The sequence below is a fragment of the Mesocricetus auratus genome, unplaced genomic scaffold, assembly GCF_017639785.1.
Source record: "Mesocricetus auratus isolate SY011 unplaced genomic scaffold, BCM_Maur_2.0 Super-Scaffold_4256, whole genome shotgun sequence".
Taxonomy (NCBI): domain Eukaryota; kingdom Metazoa; phylum Chordata; class Mammalia; order Rodentia; family Cricetidae; genus Mesocricetus; species Mesocricetus auratus.
Genome location: NW_024429182.1, coordinates 58,121,122 through 58,139,343, shown reverse-complemented (window position 1 = coordinate 58,139,343; position 18,222 = coordinate 58,121,122). Strand labels below are relative to the sequence as shown.

Genomic DNA, 18,222 nt, shown 5'->3' with positions numbered 1-18,222 from the left:
GTGAGGATCAGGAGTTCAAAGCCAGCCTAAACAGCATGATAAACTTGAGGCTAGCCTAAGCTACATGAGACCTTGTCTCAAAACAAGAACAATGACAGATGTGTAGGAGTGTCTGCTTAGATCCAGTTCTGGACAGAAGGTTCTAGGCATGTGGAAACAGATTCAGCTTCCTGGAGAGCAGCTTTCTTTTCCTGCCCCAAATGCTGTATGTCCCTGGGAAACTGGTGGAGACCATGTGGTCACTAGTTCTGAGTGTGCAACTACCCAGTTGGTCACCAGTCTCTGGCCACCCCTTCCTGCCATACAAATGAGGAAGGTGGGAGGACTATGCAGTAATGTGGAGGCGGGGAGACCTGGGAATTGATGATCAAAATACAGCCCTCTCCCACCCTTTGGGGCCCAGCCACTTACACCCAGGGAGATCTTGATGGCTCGGGAGCAGGTGACCCCTGACTTCCCACAGATGACGTTCTCTGTCAGGACCTTGAAGGTAGGCTGTGAGCTGTTGGCACCACAGTCATCCTGCAAGAAAGGGTGTTGAGGAGAAGCCCTCATGGTCCCCACCCTGGCTCCTTACAGCCTTTGGCACTGGGCGCAGTGGTTACCGTGGCCAGAGTATATTCGCAGTTGCCATCAAACACAAAGCGCTGTCCATCAAAAGTTATGATGTGGCCTTCACCATAGAGGACACAGGTAGATGGGCATTGTGTGCTAAGCTGGCAGGTCCACCTTCCCTGTGAGCAAGTGCTGGGGAGATGGAAGGGGAGGAGTGGGTAGAGGCAGCCCTTCCACACAAGGAGGTGGGCCAGAGAGCTGGGTCATGACGCTAGGATACCCCACCTCTGGGAGCCCCACCTTGGGGGACAACTTACTTTAAGGAGTCCTTGCCAGCCCAGATGGCCCTCAGGATCTGGGTGTTCAGGGTAAGGATGACCTACCAGGTCTTACAGTCAGTATGGAGCTCAGAACCACCAGGATAGGACATTCCTGCAAAGTCACATGGGCATTCCTCTGCAGGCACACACTGCCCATTGCTGTTCTCATAGAGCCCCGTAGGACACGTACAGCCGGGCTCGCATTTGGTGGGTACCTGGTGGGGAGACGGGGTTCTTAGCTTCTCAACAGTGTGCTACCCCAACTCTAGCTCCTTAAGACACCCCATGTCTTTCTTTCTGTCCAGCCTTCTCTGTCTCTGTCTCTCTGTCTCTGTGTCTGTCTGTCTGTCTCTTTCTCACGTGCGCACATGCATGCGTGTGTATCAGACTGGTCTGCCACATATACAGCGACAGGTGGCCATAGTTCCCAAGCTGGGAAGCAGTCCATGTCCTCACAGAATAGTATAGACAAGCACCCAGTCTTCCAGCTACCTAGCTGCCAATCAGCACTAGCTATTGAAACAGACACATGGCTAGAGGGAAATTGTGGGTGCAGCATGACTCTGCCCTTCACTGGGCTCCTGCAGATTTGTGGAAACCCTCCTCACTACTTACACAAGCAATTCCTGTGGCCAGCATCTGACATGTGGGGGCACACGCAGCCCCGAACTTGTCCTCTGATGACTGGCTGCAGGACTGGAAAGTCTTGGGCTCTGGGCAGGATGCTGTAGGGAAAAAGAGAGCAGGTCAAGTGGATTGGGGGACACCAGGTGGTGGAGGGACCTGCTGGACAGGGTCTCATGGCCAGCTTCTGGTACACACTTACCCAAGAACATCTCTGCCTGCCGTGGGCAGCTCAGGCGGCCATTGATGCAGTAGCTGTAAGAAAGGGGCAGGGGCACATGAACTTACAGGTATGCAGGGCCCCTCCCCCATCAGGCATTGCCCAACCCTGCCCTCCATACCATATGACCCCATTGATCATTGTTGACTGATCAGCCTGGACGAACTTGTTGCTGTCCAGCAGGCAGGGGCACTGGGCCTTGTGCACACATTCTGCTTTGTGGTTCAAGTAGGTGCCCTCAGGACAGTTGCAGCCATCCACTGGGACAGCACTTGTGTGACACTCCGTCTCACGGTCCGACAGAGACAGGCAGGTGCGGTCACAGGCCTTGCTATCATAGCTGAACGTGCGGTTGCCAGTGCAAGGCACAGCTGTGGGGAGCTAGGGGTCAGGTTCTCAGGACAGGAAGCTGTGCAGAGGGGGCCTGGAGCTTGGGGATGTGATGACTAGCAGGCAGAGAAATGACTGAGCGGAAGGCCCTAGAATTCCTCAAGATGACCACAGTCAGGGGCTCTGTTGGGGTCCAGGCTCCCATTCCTCCCATGCCCACAGCCCTGCCCCTTCTGATACTGCCACATCCTCCCGCCACACAGCCGGCACTCACTGCAATTGTCCACACTGTTCCTCCAGCCTAAGAGCAGGATGCCTCGGGAGGAACAGGCATGGGCATAGGCCCCCAGTGCAGAGCAGATGTGAGGGAAGGTCTCCTCATAGTTGCAGGCCTGGTACACACACCTCTGTGGGGAGGGCAGGACCCAGATATCGAGGACCGCATCTGCTGCCACCACAGCCTCTCATCTCCTCAAATGCCCATCGGACCCACCTTGTAGAATGGCTGGGGGTTCACCACAGTGTGACACTTCTCAAACACACTGCCCTTCCTCAGCAGCATGGAGCAGTGGGTCTCTGCACACACCTCTGGGGACAACAGGTACAGCTGTGGGTGTCCTGTCCCCTCTCCATCCCGACAGGCTTAGGCGGCTGGGGGGGGGGGAGGCTGCAGGAGACTCACTATTGAGCTGGCTCATGGAGCAGGGGTCAGTCTCACGCTCTAGGGCAGCTGGACAGTTCCCTGCACGCCAGGAGTCCACGAAGAGTGAGGCAGTGCCTTCGTCAATGCCCATGCTGGTTGTGAATTCATCCGTTGTGTCCCCATTGAAATTGCCACAGAGCCCTGAAGGGACCGGGATGTGAGAGCAACTCAGTCTTGACCTTTGCACTCAGTCCCTCATGCCCCCTAAAGCTCTCTTCTCTCCAGCTATGCCCCTCTGATTAATCATCACTGTCCTCATGAGGCTGGGGTGTTCCCTGGATGTGGAGAGCCAGTATAAGGCACTCCTGGGTCTCTTCTGCATTTGGCTGTGCAGCGGAGACCAGTCATGCTGGCTCTGGGAGTGACCAGCAGGACGGTGGCTCACCTCTGGTCTTGCCTTTGAACTGGGGCCCGACTGCGATGTACACCTGGAAGATAGGCTGCAGTTGGACCACAAGTTCCAGTCCAAAAGTGGTAGCCATCTGGAGGTGGGTAGATGTCTGCCTGAAGATGGTGATGTTGCCTGCAAGATTTCAGGGCTAAGCAGGCTGTCCCCACTGCTAAGCTCCAAAGGCACACACAGCCACTCAGCATTCTCAGAGCCGGCTCCAGAAGGACTTACGTGTCTTGTATGGCAGCAGCTTGGTGTCCCCATTGTTGGTGATCACTTCATCCTCTGAGATCACAATTTTGTCCTGAAGGGACAGAGGAGTGTGAGTAGGGAGTAAGAGAAGCAGGAGTCGGATGCTGGGTCTGCAGGTGGTTGGCCACAGCATGTGCCTGGTTGAGGGGAGCTAGCCTTACCTTCGTGGACATGTAGATGACGGACACTAGGGAGGTCTCTGAGTGTGAGTACCCCGACTTTTCATACACAGCCATAAGGGTGCCTTCGTTGGGAAGCTGTGGGCTCTAGAGAGGTGAGTGAGTATGTAGGTCAGGCATGGACAGACTGTCCCCTTCCCCCACGGCCTTAGGGCGCCTCCTACCTGGAGAAGAGTGTAGGTGCAGGAACCGTGGAAGCGGTAGGGTCTGGCGTCGAATGTGGTGACGAAGGAGCCACCTTCTAGGGAGCAGTGACCAGGACATGGCTGCTCTGTGCATGTCCAACGGCCCATGGTACACTGGCTGCAGGTAGGCGTTGGGGGTAGTCCCCAGTGGATTGTGAGCCTCAAGGTAAATAATACCCCTTCTCAGGTTCCATACCAGCAGAACTTCTTGCCCTCTATACTTACCAGGTTTGGCAGGCTGTCCTTGTGATCTCCCCAGGGCCATAGACCACACCATTGAGCATACAGGGGCACTGACTGACTGGCACACAGGAGTGGTTTCTGGATATATCGTCAAGCAGTGTACCTAAGGGCACGAGCTCAGGTTGGATGGGTGTTCCTTAGGCAGCCTATCACTGTAGGGACTCCTCCTTAGCTGGCTGTCCAGTGAGTCCCCAGGCTCTGCCCTTCCCTCATCCATGCCAGCCCCAGGAAGTTGCCTTGGATGACTCAAAGCCCATCTCTCCTCAGTACTCTTAGATCCCTCTTCCCCACTGTTCAACTCTGCATGGAGTCCTGGGTGGACTGGAAGTTTTGGGGTAGGTAGATAAGGACCTGGGACTCAGATATAGAATATCTAGGCCAAGCTGGGTCAGAGTGAGAGTGAGTTTTGGGGGAAGCGGGTGCGGGTATACATCCTCACCATGGGGGCAGAAGCAGCCAAAGGTGCAGAAGTTGGAACAGCTGTGCTGTGGGTTGGAGCACGTCTTGACACAGACCTCACCACACTCCTGGTACACCTGGTTGGCTGGGCACTGGCTCACAGCTGCAGGGAGCAGGCATAGGGTCTGGCAAGAAGATCCTGCCCACCTTCCTGAGTTCCTACTTCATTTTCGCTTAGCTCCTCCCCTACCCGAAGCTGCTTTCCCTTTCATCCTGCCTAGTACTCACGGCAGAGTCTAGGGGTCCTCCAGTTGCGGACAGCCTGGCCGGCCATGCTGCATCGACGGGAATACTCAGACAGTGTGGCACAGCTGCAATTTTGCTGGCCTGGCTGGGCACAATCAGCCATGTCTGCCTGGCAGCTCAGCACCAGTGGTTCCTTAGGCACGTCACACCCAGGGGACACTAGGGTCAGTAGCTGGTTGCAGATCTGGGCCTGAATAAAGAGCCGCTCAAAGTCATGCGGGTTAAGCCACATCTTGTACCATACATACCCAGGGCTTGGAAGACTAGAAGTGGGGTTAGCATTGGCCTCAGAGACCCTTACACAGCCCCCCTATGTCAGCCACACTCTGTTCCTGATTTCTGGGCCACCTCACATACGTATCTGGTCTTCAGGGTAGTGGGACTGGGGATGGCCTCATGGGCACAGATCTCATTGGGGTCATCGAGCTTCTGAAGTGTGGCATACTTGTGAGGTTCTAGAAGTTTGCCTGGGGGCACAGGACAGAGATCAATCAGCACATGGAACAGACTACAGATGGGTCTGGCGCTTGGCCACCAAACTCCAACCCAGCTTACCATCCTCGCTGAGAAATTCATTGTCTGCCTTCCCGTCGAAGTTCCCACACAGTCCACACAGCTTGCCCATGTATTTCTTCTCCACCAGGACCTGCAGGGTGGCACTGTTGGTCCCTGTGGGGATGCATAAGGCTTCCCCACCCAGGCTGGAGAGCACATCAGGGTTCCAGATGTTTCCCCACCTTCCCTCCCTGCCCTCTCTGGGGGGTGGGGTTCATTTCCTGGCTGGATCCTCCTTTTCAAACGGGGAAACTGAGCTGCTATCTAAGCTCAGGTCCTCTTGGGTTGCTGGCCAGCAGTCAGTGCTGTTCTGCCAGTCTTGGCTCCTGAGACTCACTCTGAGGAGGGCCCTTCCTGAATGCTGTTTGTCAGCTCATGGCTCTCACCAGAAGATAGGCCTCTGAATCCCATGTGACAACTAACTCCAGCTCCAACTGCTTGGCCACCAGCCTCACACTCTGGCCGTATGGCGTGATCTGGAGGCCATTGCTGGTGTAGGGCAGGCTAACAACCCTGTGGGAAAGACAAGTCAGCAACTGTCCCTTCTGCCTCTGACCCTGGATGCCCTGCCCCATAGCTTACCCGATGTCCCTGACAGAGATGATTGCTTTGTTCACGGTGACTACAGAGGCCCCCAGTTCCACGATGATACGGGAGATGTTCCCATCCCTATCTCTCCGCAACTGGATGCTAAAGGTGGGCAAGGCATCCCCACATGTGGCCGTAAATACATAATTGCACATTCCTTTGAAATCATACTCATGGCGGTCAAAGGTGGAAAAGTGGCCGTCTCCCCACGTGGAGCACCAGCTCTTTTCTGGGGCTGCAAAGAAAATTAAACACTCCCAGCCCCATGTCTAATGACCAGGCAGGGTATGCCTGGGGCATCCTGGCTCAGAAGTAGGGACCCACCATAGCCCCATCCCCACATGGCAACCCATCTCTGGCCCAAGCTCTGCCTTCTGTCTAGGCCTTACAGGATTGCAGGCTATCCTCAGTGTTGGGATCTGTGGCGTCTCCAGTCCAGGCACCTGTAATGCAGGAAGCTACAACTCAGCGTCCCACCCAGGGACAGGCACAGAGGTCACAGTGCCCTGGATGAGAACTCTTGGCTGGAGCCTGAGCTGTGGCTTTCATTGCTGGATCCTTCTTGAGGAAACCCCAAATCACAGCACCCCCAAGGCCTGCATGGGTGTGGTCAAGCAACAGCATGTGTGTGTGTGTGTGTGTGTGTGTGTGTGTGTGTGTGTATGTGTTGAGTGTGGCCTCCTTTCTGCACACTGGGGCCATTGGGCCTCTGGTACTGTTGTGAACAGCGATGTGATTGCTGATGCCTCTCACCTGTCTGTGGAGAGTTCTTCAGCTTCCAGGGACTTAGGCTGGCAAAGGAGGTGGTGCCCAGACCTGCATGGACAGGACCCATGGTTAGTGTTGTGACTTATCTCAACTTGTTCCACCCCACTGTCATGCCTGGTGGGTTTGTCTACTTCTACCCAAGGCTGCCCAAGTGTGAAACCCCTATTTGTCCATCATTTGTAGCAGCACCCTGCTCTGGAACAACACAAGCTTGTCTGCAGTATGTGAACTGAGTAGGTAGCAGGCTCTAAGAGGACAAAGGGTGGATTCCAGCCCAAGCCCTGGCATCATCGCAGCTCATTTTCCGGCAGCTGTACCATCTCCTGTTTTATTGCTTCCTGGTTTGTTCATTCATTCATTTGTTCATTCGTTCATATATTTGATCTTTGGCTTGGCTGCATGAAGCTCCTGCTTGGTGCCTATCACCATGAGGTGCTGCAGGCCCACAGCACAGGGCTTGTTCCCACAAGGTCTCAGGAAGGTGGCAGTCACTCATACAGCACACACATGCTGCAGAAGTGACCTGGAGTGATGAGCACATGAAGCAAGGGAGAGTAGTCAGCTGCCACTGTGCATTCTGGAATGGGAGGGCAGCCTCTCTGAGGAAGTAACATCCAAACAGGGCCTAGGGCACTCTCTACTCTGGGGCATGATGGAGGGACACACTGTCCTGTGGAGGCCAGCAGGGAGTGGAGTAGAACTTGCAGGACATCTCTGGGGAGAAGGTGCCATGCCGGGATGGCGGTATCTTGGGCATCGATGTCTGTCAGGATCACTCCCCATTCACTGCTCAGGTTGAGGTAGGGTGCAGAGCTCAGCTGACAGAGACTCGAAATGTAGGAACAGACTCTGAGGGAACCTGCTCTGCACAGGGCTCATCTCCATGAAGCTCTTGGTAAGGATACAAGGAGGTGGGCCTGGGGTATGCTGAGAGGCGGCAACTTAGGAGAGTACAGAGGGCTGGGGCAGATTTTGGCTCTCTCCTGTGCCAGGCCACACCCAGTTGTGTCCCTGATCTGGCTGCCCAGTCTCCCTGTGGGTCTATTCCAGAAACTACCCAGAAACTACATACGCCCCCATCTGGTGCCCTGCACTTGGTTTTCTTCCCTTTTCCTCCTTGGCAGTCTCTCAGACAGCTGTATAGGCCCTTGGTCTGTGATTATCATTGCCAAATAGCATTAGTCTTGGTGACTGGTAGGCAGAGCCAGGCAGCCACAAGATGGCCGTGTGAGGGAGAGCTCCTCTGGGGCTCTCATGGGCTGTAATGTTCTGACCCCTCTGCTAGTACCTTACTGGACACATTTTCCACCCTGCTGGCCAGCTGAACAATACAGTGAGTCATCTGGAATGCAGTTCTCCACCTGGACCCTATCCTGAGCTCTCCTGAATTTGGGATGTTTGTTTCTAGCTGGGGAGCATAGCTGCTCATATACACACCCTTAAACAAAGAACAGTCCTCCTGTATTGAGAAAGAGCATCCTCCTGAACCAAGTATGTCTTCAGGAGGGCCCCACATGGAGCAGTGAGGGAGGAAGGGGATGCTTGCTTAGCCAGCCAGATCAGCCAAGAATCAACTTCACCATCAATGTGGTGACAGATGCCACAGCATCACATCATCCTGTGACAGATGCCACAGCATCACATCACCCTGTGAGCTTTGGGCAAGATGCTGTCTTCCTCACTGCTGTCAGTCACTTACTGAGTATGTGCACCTTGCACCTCTAAAATGTCACCAAGAGCAGAGACGGGCCAGCTGAGGGCTTTGTGTGGCTTGTGCTAATGAGGAAGAACTACTATGGCATTTCTCTTATATTTTTGGTTGTGAGCCTAGCCTTTAATGGCCGAGCTATCTATCCCTCCAGCCCCTACCATGGCATCCTGAGAGTTCCTTGGGACTTAGGGTCTAGCTCATGAGACCTCTCTGGCAATGCAGTGAGGATCTGGCATGAGCAGGAGTGGGACTCTCACTGAGCCCCAGCTAGTGCATGGCCACCCATCACCCTTCCTGCCTCCCTCAAGATCCAGCAGGCAATGAGAATGGGCGATCTAAAGTAAAGTCTAGGGAAGTCAGTAGTACCTGCTCCTGTCCAATGGTTCTTAAGAGTGTGGAGAATAGGCCAGGTTCCCTGAGCAACACCCTCAGTGGCTTAGATTTCTCTATCTTCCAGACAGGATGGGGACACTGGGGGGCTATCCCACTCTATGAGGTGTGAGTAGCACATGCTCAGGTCCTGGCCCTTCTTGGTCCCATACCTGGGTTCCATACCGGGACCATCTATCTGCACCTTGTGGTAACTGACTCCTCGGCCATGGCCCGTGGGGACTCTCATTCATAGGGTTTTCCTTCAGCTTGTTTGGTGGCCTTACCTGTTCCTGGGTTAATCCCACTGCCTTAGGTGTCTCCTTCCCAGCTTCTGTAGCCTCAGGTCCCATCTGGCCTGTCTGACCTCACACTCTCCTACCTCTGCCCTCCCTTTAGAGTACATAGAAGTGATACCCAAACGCTGCTGTCAGAGTGGCTCTGTCCCTTCAGCCTCCCAGCTCTCCTGAGCCTCTCCCATCAGTCCCTCCTGTGGCTTATTCCCCTATTCCTGGCTGTGGGCCCAAGGGACCTGGTTCCTGTCAGTACCCCCTCCTCTTCCTGCCAGGGATGCTGAGTAAGGGGTAAGACAGGGTCCCAGGTGACCTGGTAGGACCTGTAGGCATTGCTTTATGGTGTTCAGAGCTACCTTTGGTGTGGACAGCTGGCCCTAGTCAAGGAGGAGGCCATTGCTGGAGAGAGAAGCAGAGCAGCCTGGTGGGAGGGACAGTTATTTCAAGCCTGAGACCCACCTAGCACCTTTGCTCCCAGGCCTGGGTGCATTTGAGGTTGAGCTCTAGGAAAGGTTCCTGACAGCTGGTGATTGACATACAGAGCTATGGGCTAGGGTAGCACAGGATGTCTCCCCACATACACAGAAGGGAAAGTTGAGACCTGGAGCCAACCATACAGTTTTGTTAGTGAGTGAGGTCAGGAGTAATGGAGCCTGGATTCTGCCTGGGAACTTTGGCTTCAGCACCAAAGGAGCAACTCTATTAGGGTGTCACATGCCCCTGCCCTACATACCTCAAAGATCTGGAAGAGTGTCAGGTCTGCCCTGTTGCTACCCATTGTGTTCTTCTGTCACCAAAACTGCTGAGACTATGCAAGAGGGAGCCCCACTCCCCATTTCAGGCGAGCATGTTCCTTTGCTGGCCACCACACCCAGTTCACAGGAGGTAAACGGGTTTGAGTAGTTTGCTGGACCCCTTCTGCCTCTATTCATTAGTGTCCTCATGGCAAGAGTCAGCGAGGCGAGACGACCTGAGGACTTTGCCTTGTGCAGGGACCTGAGGAGGGCATTGGGTAGCACCCCCCCCCCCCCGGCATAGCCTGGCAGATGCCCACTCACCAGCATTGATTAGTGATCCCCTGAGGAGCAGCAGCAGCGGCAGCAGCTGCTGAACCCTGAGCATGGTGGCACTTCTGGAACCAAAAGGCGGCCACCAGCCCTGGTCTTCTACTGCTGGGTGCTTAGGCAGTCTTGCTGCTGCCTCTGCTGGGACTTGAGTGTCTAGCTCTCCGAAGCATATATAGGGGTGGTGTGCCCTTCCCCTGCCGCACCCACGTGTGCCCCATACTCCAGGCCTGTGATCACCACCGCCTGCCGGGCACAGCAGTGGCCAAACAGGATATGGGGTTTCGCTTTATCAGGACTCAAACTTCTTTGGAAAATTCTGCAGTGGCTGAGGCCCCATTATCTTTCTACTCCCAGTGGGGGGCCTGACACATGCACTCTAGGGGCCCACAAACACCTCCTGCATCTGGCTGTCCTAGGGGCCATGGTGGGTCCTGTCACAGCCCGTCCTAGCTGCCAGGTCACTGTGGACACCATCAGTCACACACCTGGGTGCCTGGGATGGGGCTGGTCCAGGCGGACATCAGAGAGTCGGGGCCTCCTCTTGATACTGTCAGGTAATCTAGTCTCCACGCTGGATCTTGGTATCCCACCAGAGATACTCATTTTTTGGGTCCACCCATCTATTGTGAGTTTTCCCTCCAGAAGACAGATCACGTGGGGAGGGGTCCTGCTGCCTGTACTGGGGGGGGGGTCCTCTGGCACTGTTTGCTGGGGTGAGGCACAAGGATCTCCTGGTGGTGGTTTTGGTCACTAAACGAGTGTTGAGTGATGCCAGCCCTAGCTGTATCCATTGTAGGCTTGGTATTGGCTCTAAGCCTACCTGAGTCTGGGTCCCCAAATGAGCCTGTATTTCATAGCCAGGCTCAGCCAGGCCCCATAGCTTAGACCCAGGTTGTCTGCACTGATCCCCCATCTCTACACTGGGAGATCTCAGATTCTGTTCTCACTTAGCTCAGCAAATCCGGCAGATCCTGTGACAAAGCAGTGGATGTTGTTTTCTGTAAATGAATCTTAGCTTTAATGGGATGTTTTGGACTTGGGTATGGCACTGTGATACAGTGTGTGTCTAGCATATTTGAGGTCCTGGGTTTGACCTTAAGAACCCCCCCAAAAAACCCAACAACCCCCTCCCGACGGAACCAGAGAGAGAGCATGATCTTTACAGAAACTCTGTGAGTTCAGTCTTGGTGGGTGGAGTGGTCATTTACTGCTGTGTGTGCTTTTGGGTAGCCTATTATTGCTCTTACTTATTCTTGCTTCCTTCCTTCCACCTTTCTTTTATTTAATAGATTTATTTGTCTTGTTTAGTGTGTGTGTATGTGCGTGTGTGCACGTGTGCACGCGTGGGAACGCCATAGTGTGTATATGTGCACATGTGCATGTAGGTGCCTGCGGAGGCCAGAAGAGGGTTGGAACCTGAGTGCATTACAGGCAGCTGTAGGCTGCTATGTGGGTATGAAAAGTAAACCTGGATTATTGATAAAAGCAACAGGTACTCTTTAAAAAAAGGTGTATTTATTTTTATTTTATGAGTATGAGTGTTTTGCCTGCATGTATGACTGTGCACCATGTGTGTTACTGGTACCACAAAGGCCAGAAGAGGACATCAGCTTTTCTAGGACTGGAGTTATATATAGTTGTGGGCTGCCATGTGAGTGCTAGGATTCGAACCCTGTTCCTCTGGAAGAGCAACCAGTACTCTTTTTGTTTGTTTGTTTTTGTTTTTCGAAACAGGGTTTCTCTGTATTGTTTTGGAGGCTGTCCTGGAATTCACTCTGTAGACCAGGCTGGCCTCGAACTCACAGAGATCCGCCTGCCTCTGCCTCCCGAGTGCTGGGATTAAAGGTGTGTGCCACTAACGCTCGGCGCAATCAGTACTCTTAACCACTGAGATGACAGTTAGTTTAGTAATGGCAACAAGTGCTCTTAATGACTGAGCTCTCTCCAGCCTCTCAGTGACTTCTTTCCTTTTTAGTTTTCGTATTTTGATTTATGTGTGTGGTATTTGTGTGTAGGTATGTGCATGTGGGTACAGTTCCAGCAAAGATTAGAGGGTCAGAGTTGGAGCTGGAGTTTAAGTTATAGGCAGTGTCGAGCTGTGATTTTAACCACAGAGCCATGTCTCCAGCCCTCTTAGTGGTCTCTTAGCATTCAACAGCACCCACTCAGGTGAGAAACTGAGGAACACAGTGACATTTTCACCCAAAGTGACATGAAGGAGCTTGGTTAGCTCTGGCTGCAGCCTTGCAGCTGGACTTGGGCAGGTAAGGAAGGGACTCAGGGCAGCCACATAGAAGGGGCTTATGACCTTGTATGGCTAGGAACCCTATGTCTGCTTGGCTGGCTGGATGTGCTTGTCTAACAATCTGCAGGGGCGTGTGCATGTGCTCACGTATGAGTGGCTCAGAGCTGTACCTTCCAGGATCTTCTGGGCTGTTTTGGGCTGCGTGCACCTGTGGCAAGAAGGTAGCTCTAGGGAGTGGCATTGCCCTTTCCCGGGTCAATGACTCCATCCTGGTGAGGAGGGGCCACAGGAGGGCATCAGGGCCCACCTTCTACAGCACACTTACTTGATTGGCAGGAAATCACGGCTCAATAGTGTTTTTGTCCTTTGACTTGGGAGAGCGAATGCACTGAGTAAACAGCTCTGACAGCCGAGATAGTTCTGACGGGGAGATAAGTGTGTGCGCCATTGTTCCCTCAGCAATCTCGGTGATAAGTCCCAGATCCCTCTGGTGGGCCAGGAAAGCGGAACCTACAGCTGGACAAGTGCGTGATTGTCCTCTCTCACGTCCAGCTCAGACCCTTGCCCTCCCCGTCCATCAGTGTGGCCTCCCAGGGCCTAGGCTTGGCTATGAAGTGTGGCCCAAGCCAACTCTGGTCCTAGAGCAGTGGCTCTCAACCTTACTAATGCTGTGGCCCTTTAATACATTTCCCTTTAATACGTTGTGGTGACTCCCAACCATGACATTATTTTCATTGCTACTTTATAACTGTAATTTTGCTACTGTTAATGAATTGTAATGTAATATCTGTGTTTTCTGATGGTCTTAGGCGACCCCTTGAAAGGGCTGTTCAACCCCAAAATGGGTCATGACCCACAAATTGAGAACCACTGGTCTAGACAGAGGTGGCCCAGGATCATGCACAGCTGACAGCAGGCCCCTATGTGGGCTCTTGTCCATAGCAGGTGCTTCCAGCATCCTTCATTATGCTTGGGTCCCAACCACTTTGGCTTGACAGTGATATACCATCAGTTGAAAAGGCTTTAGGGACAGTTTGTAAAAGATGTCTGTACCAGAAGTAGGAATTCTCCCCTGTGGCTGAGTCATGCTCTAGAAGGGTGAGCCAGGACTGATCGACATGGACTCTGGGTGGAGGATGTAGCTCGGAATTCCCAAGGACTGGGTATAAAGTGTGGGGCCATGGGCCTGATGTCTCTTGAAGGTTGAGGGTGGGCTGTCTGGACCTTGGTGGTCAGTGAGCTTCAGAGCTGACTCGTGGGCACCTGTTGTTGGGAAGAGGGTGAGAACTGGTGGCCCTGGACACAGATGGCTGAGGGACTTCAAACCTTGGAGCAGGAGCCATGCCTGCCATGTCCTGTGTGTAGTAGGTGGCAGTTAGCTTTGGACTCTGACTCAGTGGGTCTGAGCTTCATTAACTGTGCCAGAAATTAACTCGTCTCCCTCTGTCCCCAAGTATCAGTGGTGGCCCCCTCCAATTCTCATATGCCCTGGATGCCTTGGGAGCACACAGGAAATAAAGTATTCCCGGTCCATCTCCTTCAGGGACCCACAACCCTTGCCCTAGGACCCTGCTGGCTGGTACTCCTACGTGGAGCCATGCTGTGCTATCCCCTACCACCTCTACAGAAGGTCCAAGTTCCTATTAACTCCTGGTCTCTGGTCCCCTACTCTAGCCAACTCTTGTTTCTCTGGCTCTTGTAGAATTAACCCTGAGCTGCTGGAGTCAATTCTGATGAAGATAACAATAAAGCCAGCAGATCTTGTGCTATGACCCACAGCTAAAGGGTATGTATGCCCTCCATAGCCCCTTCAGTGATGGTTCCTCAGTTTCTACCTAGCAGAGTGCCTAGATCTTACCACTTGCTTTGGCTTTGGCTGTAGGCCTGGGATTTGGTTGTGATCAGCCCCTCCCTCTGGATATGGGCCCTGGCCTCTGGTCTTGGCAGAGAAGTGACTACCTCAGGTAGGTCCTACCTGGGAGCAGTGGAACTATGTTCTGAAATGGGCGGAGAGCTCACTACCATGCTCCCCTGGCTGGGGCCCTTTAGTCCTTTTTGTTCATAGATGTCTTGTATTGGTGCCTAATGGAGGGACTGCAGATAATAGGGGTGGCATCAGAAAGGGGTCCTAGGTGGACCTGGATTCCCAGGGAGCCAATAGGTCTTAGCCTGGGGTGAGGGTGGCTGCGCTGGCACCTACCTTATTTCCTCTTGAGATCCGGTCTCATGTTGCTCAGACTGGTGTTGACTTGCTATGTAGCTAAGGATGACCTGAACTTCTTCTCCCCCTTCCTCCTCCTCCTCCCAGAGACTGAGATGACTAGTGTGAGCCGCCAAACTTGATTTGTAAGGTGCTGAGGATCAAATTCAAGGCTTTGTATATGTCGGTGAACTACACCCCTGTCTGAGATACCACAATTCTACAAGGCTTCTGGCTCGGCTGACTCTTGGGTCAGGGTAGACACTACACCTCCGAGTCCCATGCCTCCTCATACCCCTCATTCTACATGCAGGAGGGAGGGGAGCCCTGGGTCTCACTGACCACCAGACGGAAGCCCACGATGTGACTGTCCCCACTGCTTAGATGCCCTATCAAGCCTTCCAGGACCCTGATCCTGAAGTCCTGCTCACAGCAGGTATTCCAAAATCACACAGGTACCTCCAAGTCCTGGGAAGACTTCAGAATCCCTACAGATGGGCTACGTCCAACCCTGGCTAATGTTGACGCAGTTCCGGCTTCCAGGCTACATGTAAGGGTGCCCTCAACCTGGCAAGCAGGAAGCAGCACAGGATGGCCAGGGAGTCCTGCCCAAGATGCCCTGCCCCCTACAGTGTTGATCAGTGGAGGGAAAAACAGATAGGGTTGGCCTGGATACAGGGCTCAACCCCCTGGGCTGCCCCAGGTGGTACTGTGGACCAACCACCTGTTGTGGTTTCCTGGGCTGCCTTCTGCCCTGCAAGCACCTGTAGCATATGTAGCGTCAGTGAAGACTTGCTCACTTCTGGGAGCTACAGAGGGGGATTTGGGAAGTTCAGGATGGTCCTAGACTGTGTGGGTGACTTTGGAAGCTAGAAGTCAGATGTTGAGCCAGAGGACTACAAGGCCATTCCTCCCAGACATCTCTGGTTTCTCTCACAGATGGATAATGTTGGGGATCCATCAGGGCCCCAGAAACACAAGTCAGATGGCCACTGAAGCCAGGTGCCTTTCAGAGCAGGGCAATAACAGCCAGTCACAGGAGGCTACCATACTATCTGGGGCAGAGCCAAGACTATGGAGGCCTGGCCTGGCCAGCAGCAGGTACTTAAGAGTGTCCTGGACTTAGAGTTAACTTGGGGAAATGGGTAAACTGAACCTAAGCTGATGGTGGTGAAGGGGCTTAGAACTAGCCATGGGAGTAAGCAGGGCACTGTGTGCTTATATGGGGTCTGGGTAAGGTGTCTCAGTGGAGTTTGAGGACAATGTGTTAGCTCTGCCAGCAGCATGGTAAACAGACATGCACAGAGGCCACAGGCCTGAGGCCACAGATCCTGCATGGAATTTCTAGAAAGTCACAGCCTCTCCCTTGAGAAGCATGGCAGCCACAGTCAGAACAGTACAACTCTCAGGAACTCAAAGGGGAAGGGGAAGGTGGCTGTGGCAAGGGCAGGCAGCCAGTGAGAGGGGAGGTCTGGACACAGAAGGGCTGTAGCACTGGTCATAGTTGTTTGTAGATTCAGGAGGGTTGAGTTCAGCAGAGACAATGGGAACAGGTGGACTTCTGGGGTCCCGGGGAATTGGGCTGTAGCCTCTCCTGCCAGTGTCAGATTGAGCAAGGCTGAGACAGGCCTTAGAGATGAAATGCCTAGGGCTGGGAGTGTAGCTAAGTGGTACTGTGCTTGTCTAGTATGTGTGAAGCCATGGGCTCAAGTCTCAGCACTAAGGGAAAATAATAAATGTGATGTCCAGGGGCAGCCAAATGGTTCAGCAGGTAATAGCACTTGTGCAAGCCTGATAGCCTGAGTCTGAACGCTGGAATGCATGGTGGAAGGGAGGACAGACTCCCAAAAGATGTATTCGGACTTCCACGTAAATGCTGTGGCTTGCTTTTCCTCCTATCCAATAACAATAAATAAAAATGTAAATAAAAAACAAAGAAAAAGAAAGTAAATGTCCATGTGCCTGTGTTCCAACTCACCCTTGGAGCCTGGCGCATGCTCCCCTCCCCTGTTGGTTGTTATTTGGCTTGTTTCCAGCTTGTGCTAACCTCAAGTGGGTTGTTCAGAATGTGTGGGTAGAGACTCAGGTGCTCACACTTCGTCATGATCAAGTTTTCTATGGACACATAGCTGCTGTCTTTGGATTGTGTGCCACTGGGGCATGAGAGACTTCTAGGCTCTTCACATCTCCCTAGGTAGTGATGCCATGTGACAGACCACAGTGCCCTCTGTGTGCAGTGCTGTGGAAGTGCAGTCCGCAGTGGCCACTGTGTGCAGTGCTGTGGAAGGGCAGCTTTCAATGGGCTTCCCCTATCTACTATTTTCTCATTATTTTCTCCCTTTCTCTTTCTTTCTTTCTTTCTTTCTTTCTTTCTTTCTTTCTTCCTTCCTTCCTTTCTTTCTTTCCTTCTTCCTTCCTTCCTTCCTTTATTCCTTTATCTCTCTCTTTTTAAAAAATTTCATTTTACATTCCAACCACAGTTCTCTCTCCCACCTCCCTCACCTCCTCCCCAGCCCACCCCCCACCTACTCCTCCCAAACTGAACCTATTTCTTCAATGAAGTACTTCAAATCCTGGTTCATCTTCAGATTGGGTTATTTGTTTAAGTATAACTCACTTGGAAGTGAACACACACACACACACACACACACACACACACACACACACACACACACACACACAGTACCTGCAAGAGCTGGGAACTGAACTCAAGTTTCATGCATGTAGGCAAGCACTCTGCTACCTGGGCTATGTCCCCAGTCCTTCGAGTCCTTTGGTATCTGCAAGCTTATCAAGGTTATGGCCTCTCTTTATTAGGTTACTCTTATCTTCCACAGACCAGTTGTTCTTCAGTTTGGTAGAATCTGATTCACCAGTGTTTCGTTACCATAATGCTTCCATTATTGGAGCTATGAACTCTTTGGAGGTCACACACCTTTGGCAGTCTTTTCATTATTAAATAGCCTTTGTTCATGGTAATATCTCAAGAACCTGTTTTGTCCGATAATTAATATTGTCATGCCTTCTTCTAGAAGAAAGAGGACCCACTGTTAAAGCAGTGGATTTGAGGCAGGGTCTCAAGTAGTCCAGGTGGGGCAGGAGCTGGTTGAGTCTGGGATAACCTTGAACTCTGACCTTCCATCAGCATGGGAGATCCTTTTCTAACACTTAAATAATTTATTTGTCCTTTATAGTATATTTTAGAGACAGGGTCTTGCTATATAGCCTAGTCTGACCTTGAACTTCCCATCTTCCCATCTTAGCCTGCATAGTATGGGGATTCCAGGCAGGCATCACCATGGTTGGCTGCTCTAGTGAGTTTAAATGCCCTGTAGGATAATTTTGCCTTTTGATCCAGTCTGGCAAGCCATGCATGTTTTGACTGGTGTGTTATTGTTGTGGCTAGGGCAACGTCTGCCACCTGCTGCTCATTTCCCATCCCTTCCGTCCTTCCACTGAGCAAAAATAGGAGTGTGAGATGAGGGCTGGAGACCAGGGAGGTACCTTTTCTCACTTTTGTAATGTGCTTCTTTTTCTTTTTTGGTTTTTCAAGACAGAGTTTCTCTGTATATCCCTGGCTGTCCTGGAACTCGGTCAGTAGACCAGGCTGGCCTCAAACTCAGAGATCTGCCTGTCTCTGTCTCTGGAGTGCTGGGATTTCATGGGTGGGGTTTCATAGCTCAAGGTGGCCCCAGACTTGCTGTGTAGCCAAACCTCTG

At 52.6% G+C, this 18,222-nt stretch overlaps 1 protein-coding gene across 1 annotated transcript in view; it reads right to left on the bottom strand.

Annotated features, from left to right (window-relative positions):
* The window catches only part of Muc6 (mucin 6, oligomeric mucus/gel-forming), a 28,626-nt gene extending 18,486 nt beyond the window's left edge, over positions 1 to 10,140 (bottom strand). Inside the window, exons 1-23 of the mRNA XM_040751391.1 lie at positions 10,050 to 10,140; positions 6,604 to 6,666; positions 6,240 to 6,293; positions 5,845 to 6,085; positions 5,649 to 5,775; positions 5,263 to 5,353; positions 5,065 to 5,174; positions 4,690 to 4,897; positions 4,442 to 4,564; positions 3,985 to 4,105; positions 3,739 to 3,877; positions 3,557 to 3,661; positions 3,375 to 3,447; positions 3,138 to 3,275; positions 2,732 to 2,893; positions 2,543 to 2,637; positions 2,324 to 2,456; positions 1,841 to 2,090; positions 1,702 to 1,754; positions 1,491 to 1,600; positions 939 to 1,090; positions 606 to 747; positions 412 to 522 (exon numbers count right to left, since the gene is read on the bottom strand). Of these exons, the coding sequence (XP_040607325.1) occupies positions 412 to 522; positions 606 to 747; positions 939 to 1,090; positions 1,491 to 1,600; positions 1,702 to 1,754; positions 1,841 to 2,090; positions 2,324 to 2,456; positions 2,543 to 2,637; positions 2,732 to 2,893; positions 3,138 to 3,275; positions 3,375 to 3,447; positions 3,557 to 3,661; positions 3,739 to 3,877; positions 3,985 to 4,105; positions 4,442 to 4,564; positions 4,690 to 4,897; positions 5,065 to 5,174; positions 5,263 to 5,353; positions 5,649 to 5,775; positions 5,845 to 6,085; positions 6,240 to 6,293; positions 6,604 to 6,666; positions 10,050 to 10,113 (2,865 nt within the window). The 5' untranslated portion in view covers positions 10,114 to 10,140. The remainder of the gene's footprint in view (positions 1 to 411; positions 523 to 605; positions 748 to 938; positions 1,091 to 1,490; positions 1,601 to 1,701; positions 1,755 to 1,840; positions 2,091 to 2,323; positions 2,457 to 2,542; positions 2,638 to 2,731; positions 2,894 to 3,137; positions 3,276 to 3,374; positions 3,448 to 3,556; positions 3,662 to 3,738; positions 3,878 to 3,984; positions 4,106 to 4,441; positions 4,565 to 4,689; positions 4,898 to 5,064; positions 5,175 to 5,262; positions 5,354 to 5,648; positions 5,776 to 5,844; positions 6,086 to 6,239; positions 6,294 to 6,603; positions 6,667 to 10,049) is intronic.
* Positions 10,141 to 18,222: the final 8,082 nt, after the last annotated feature.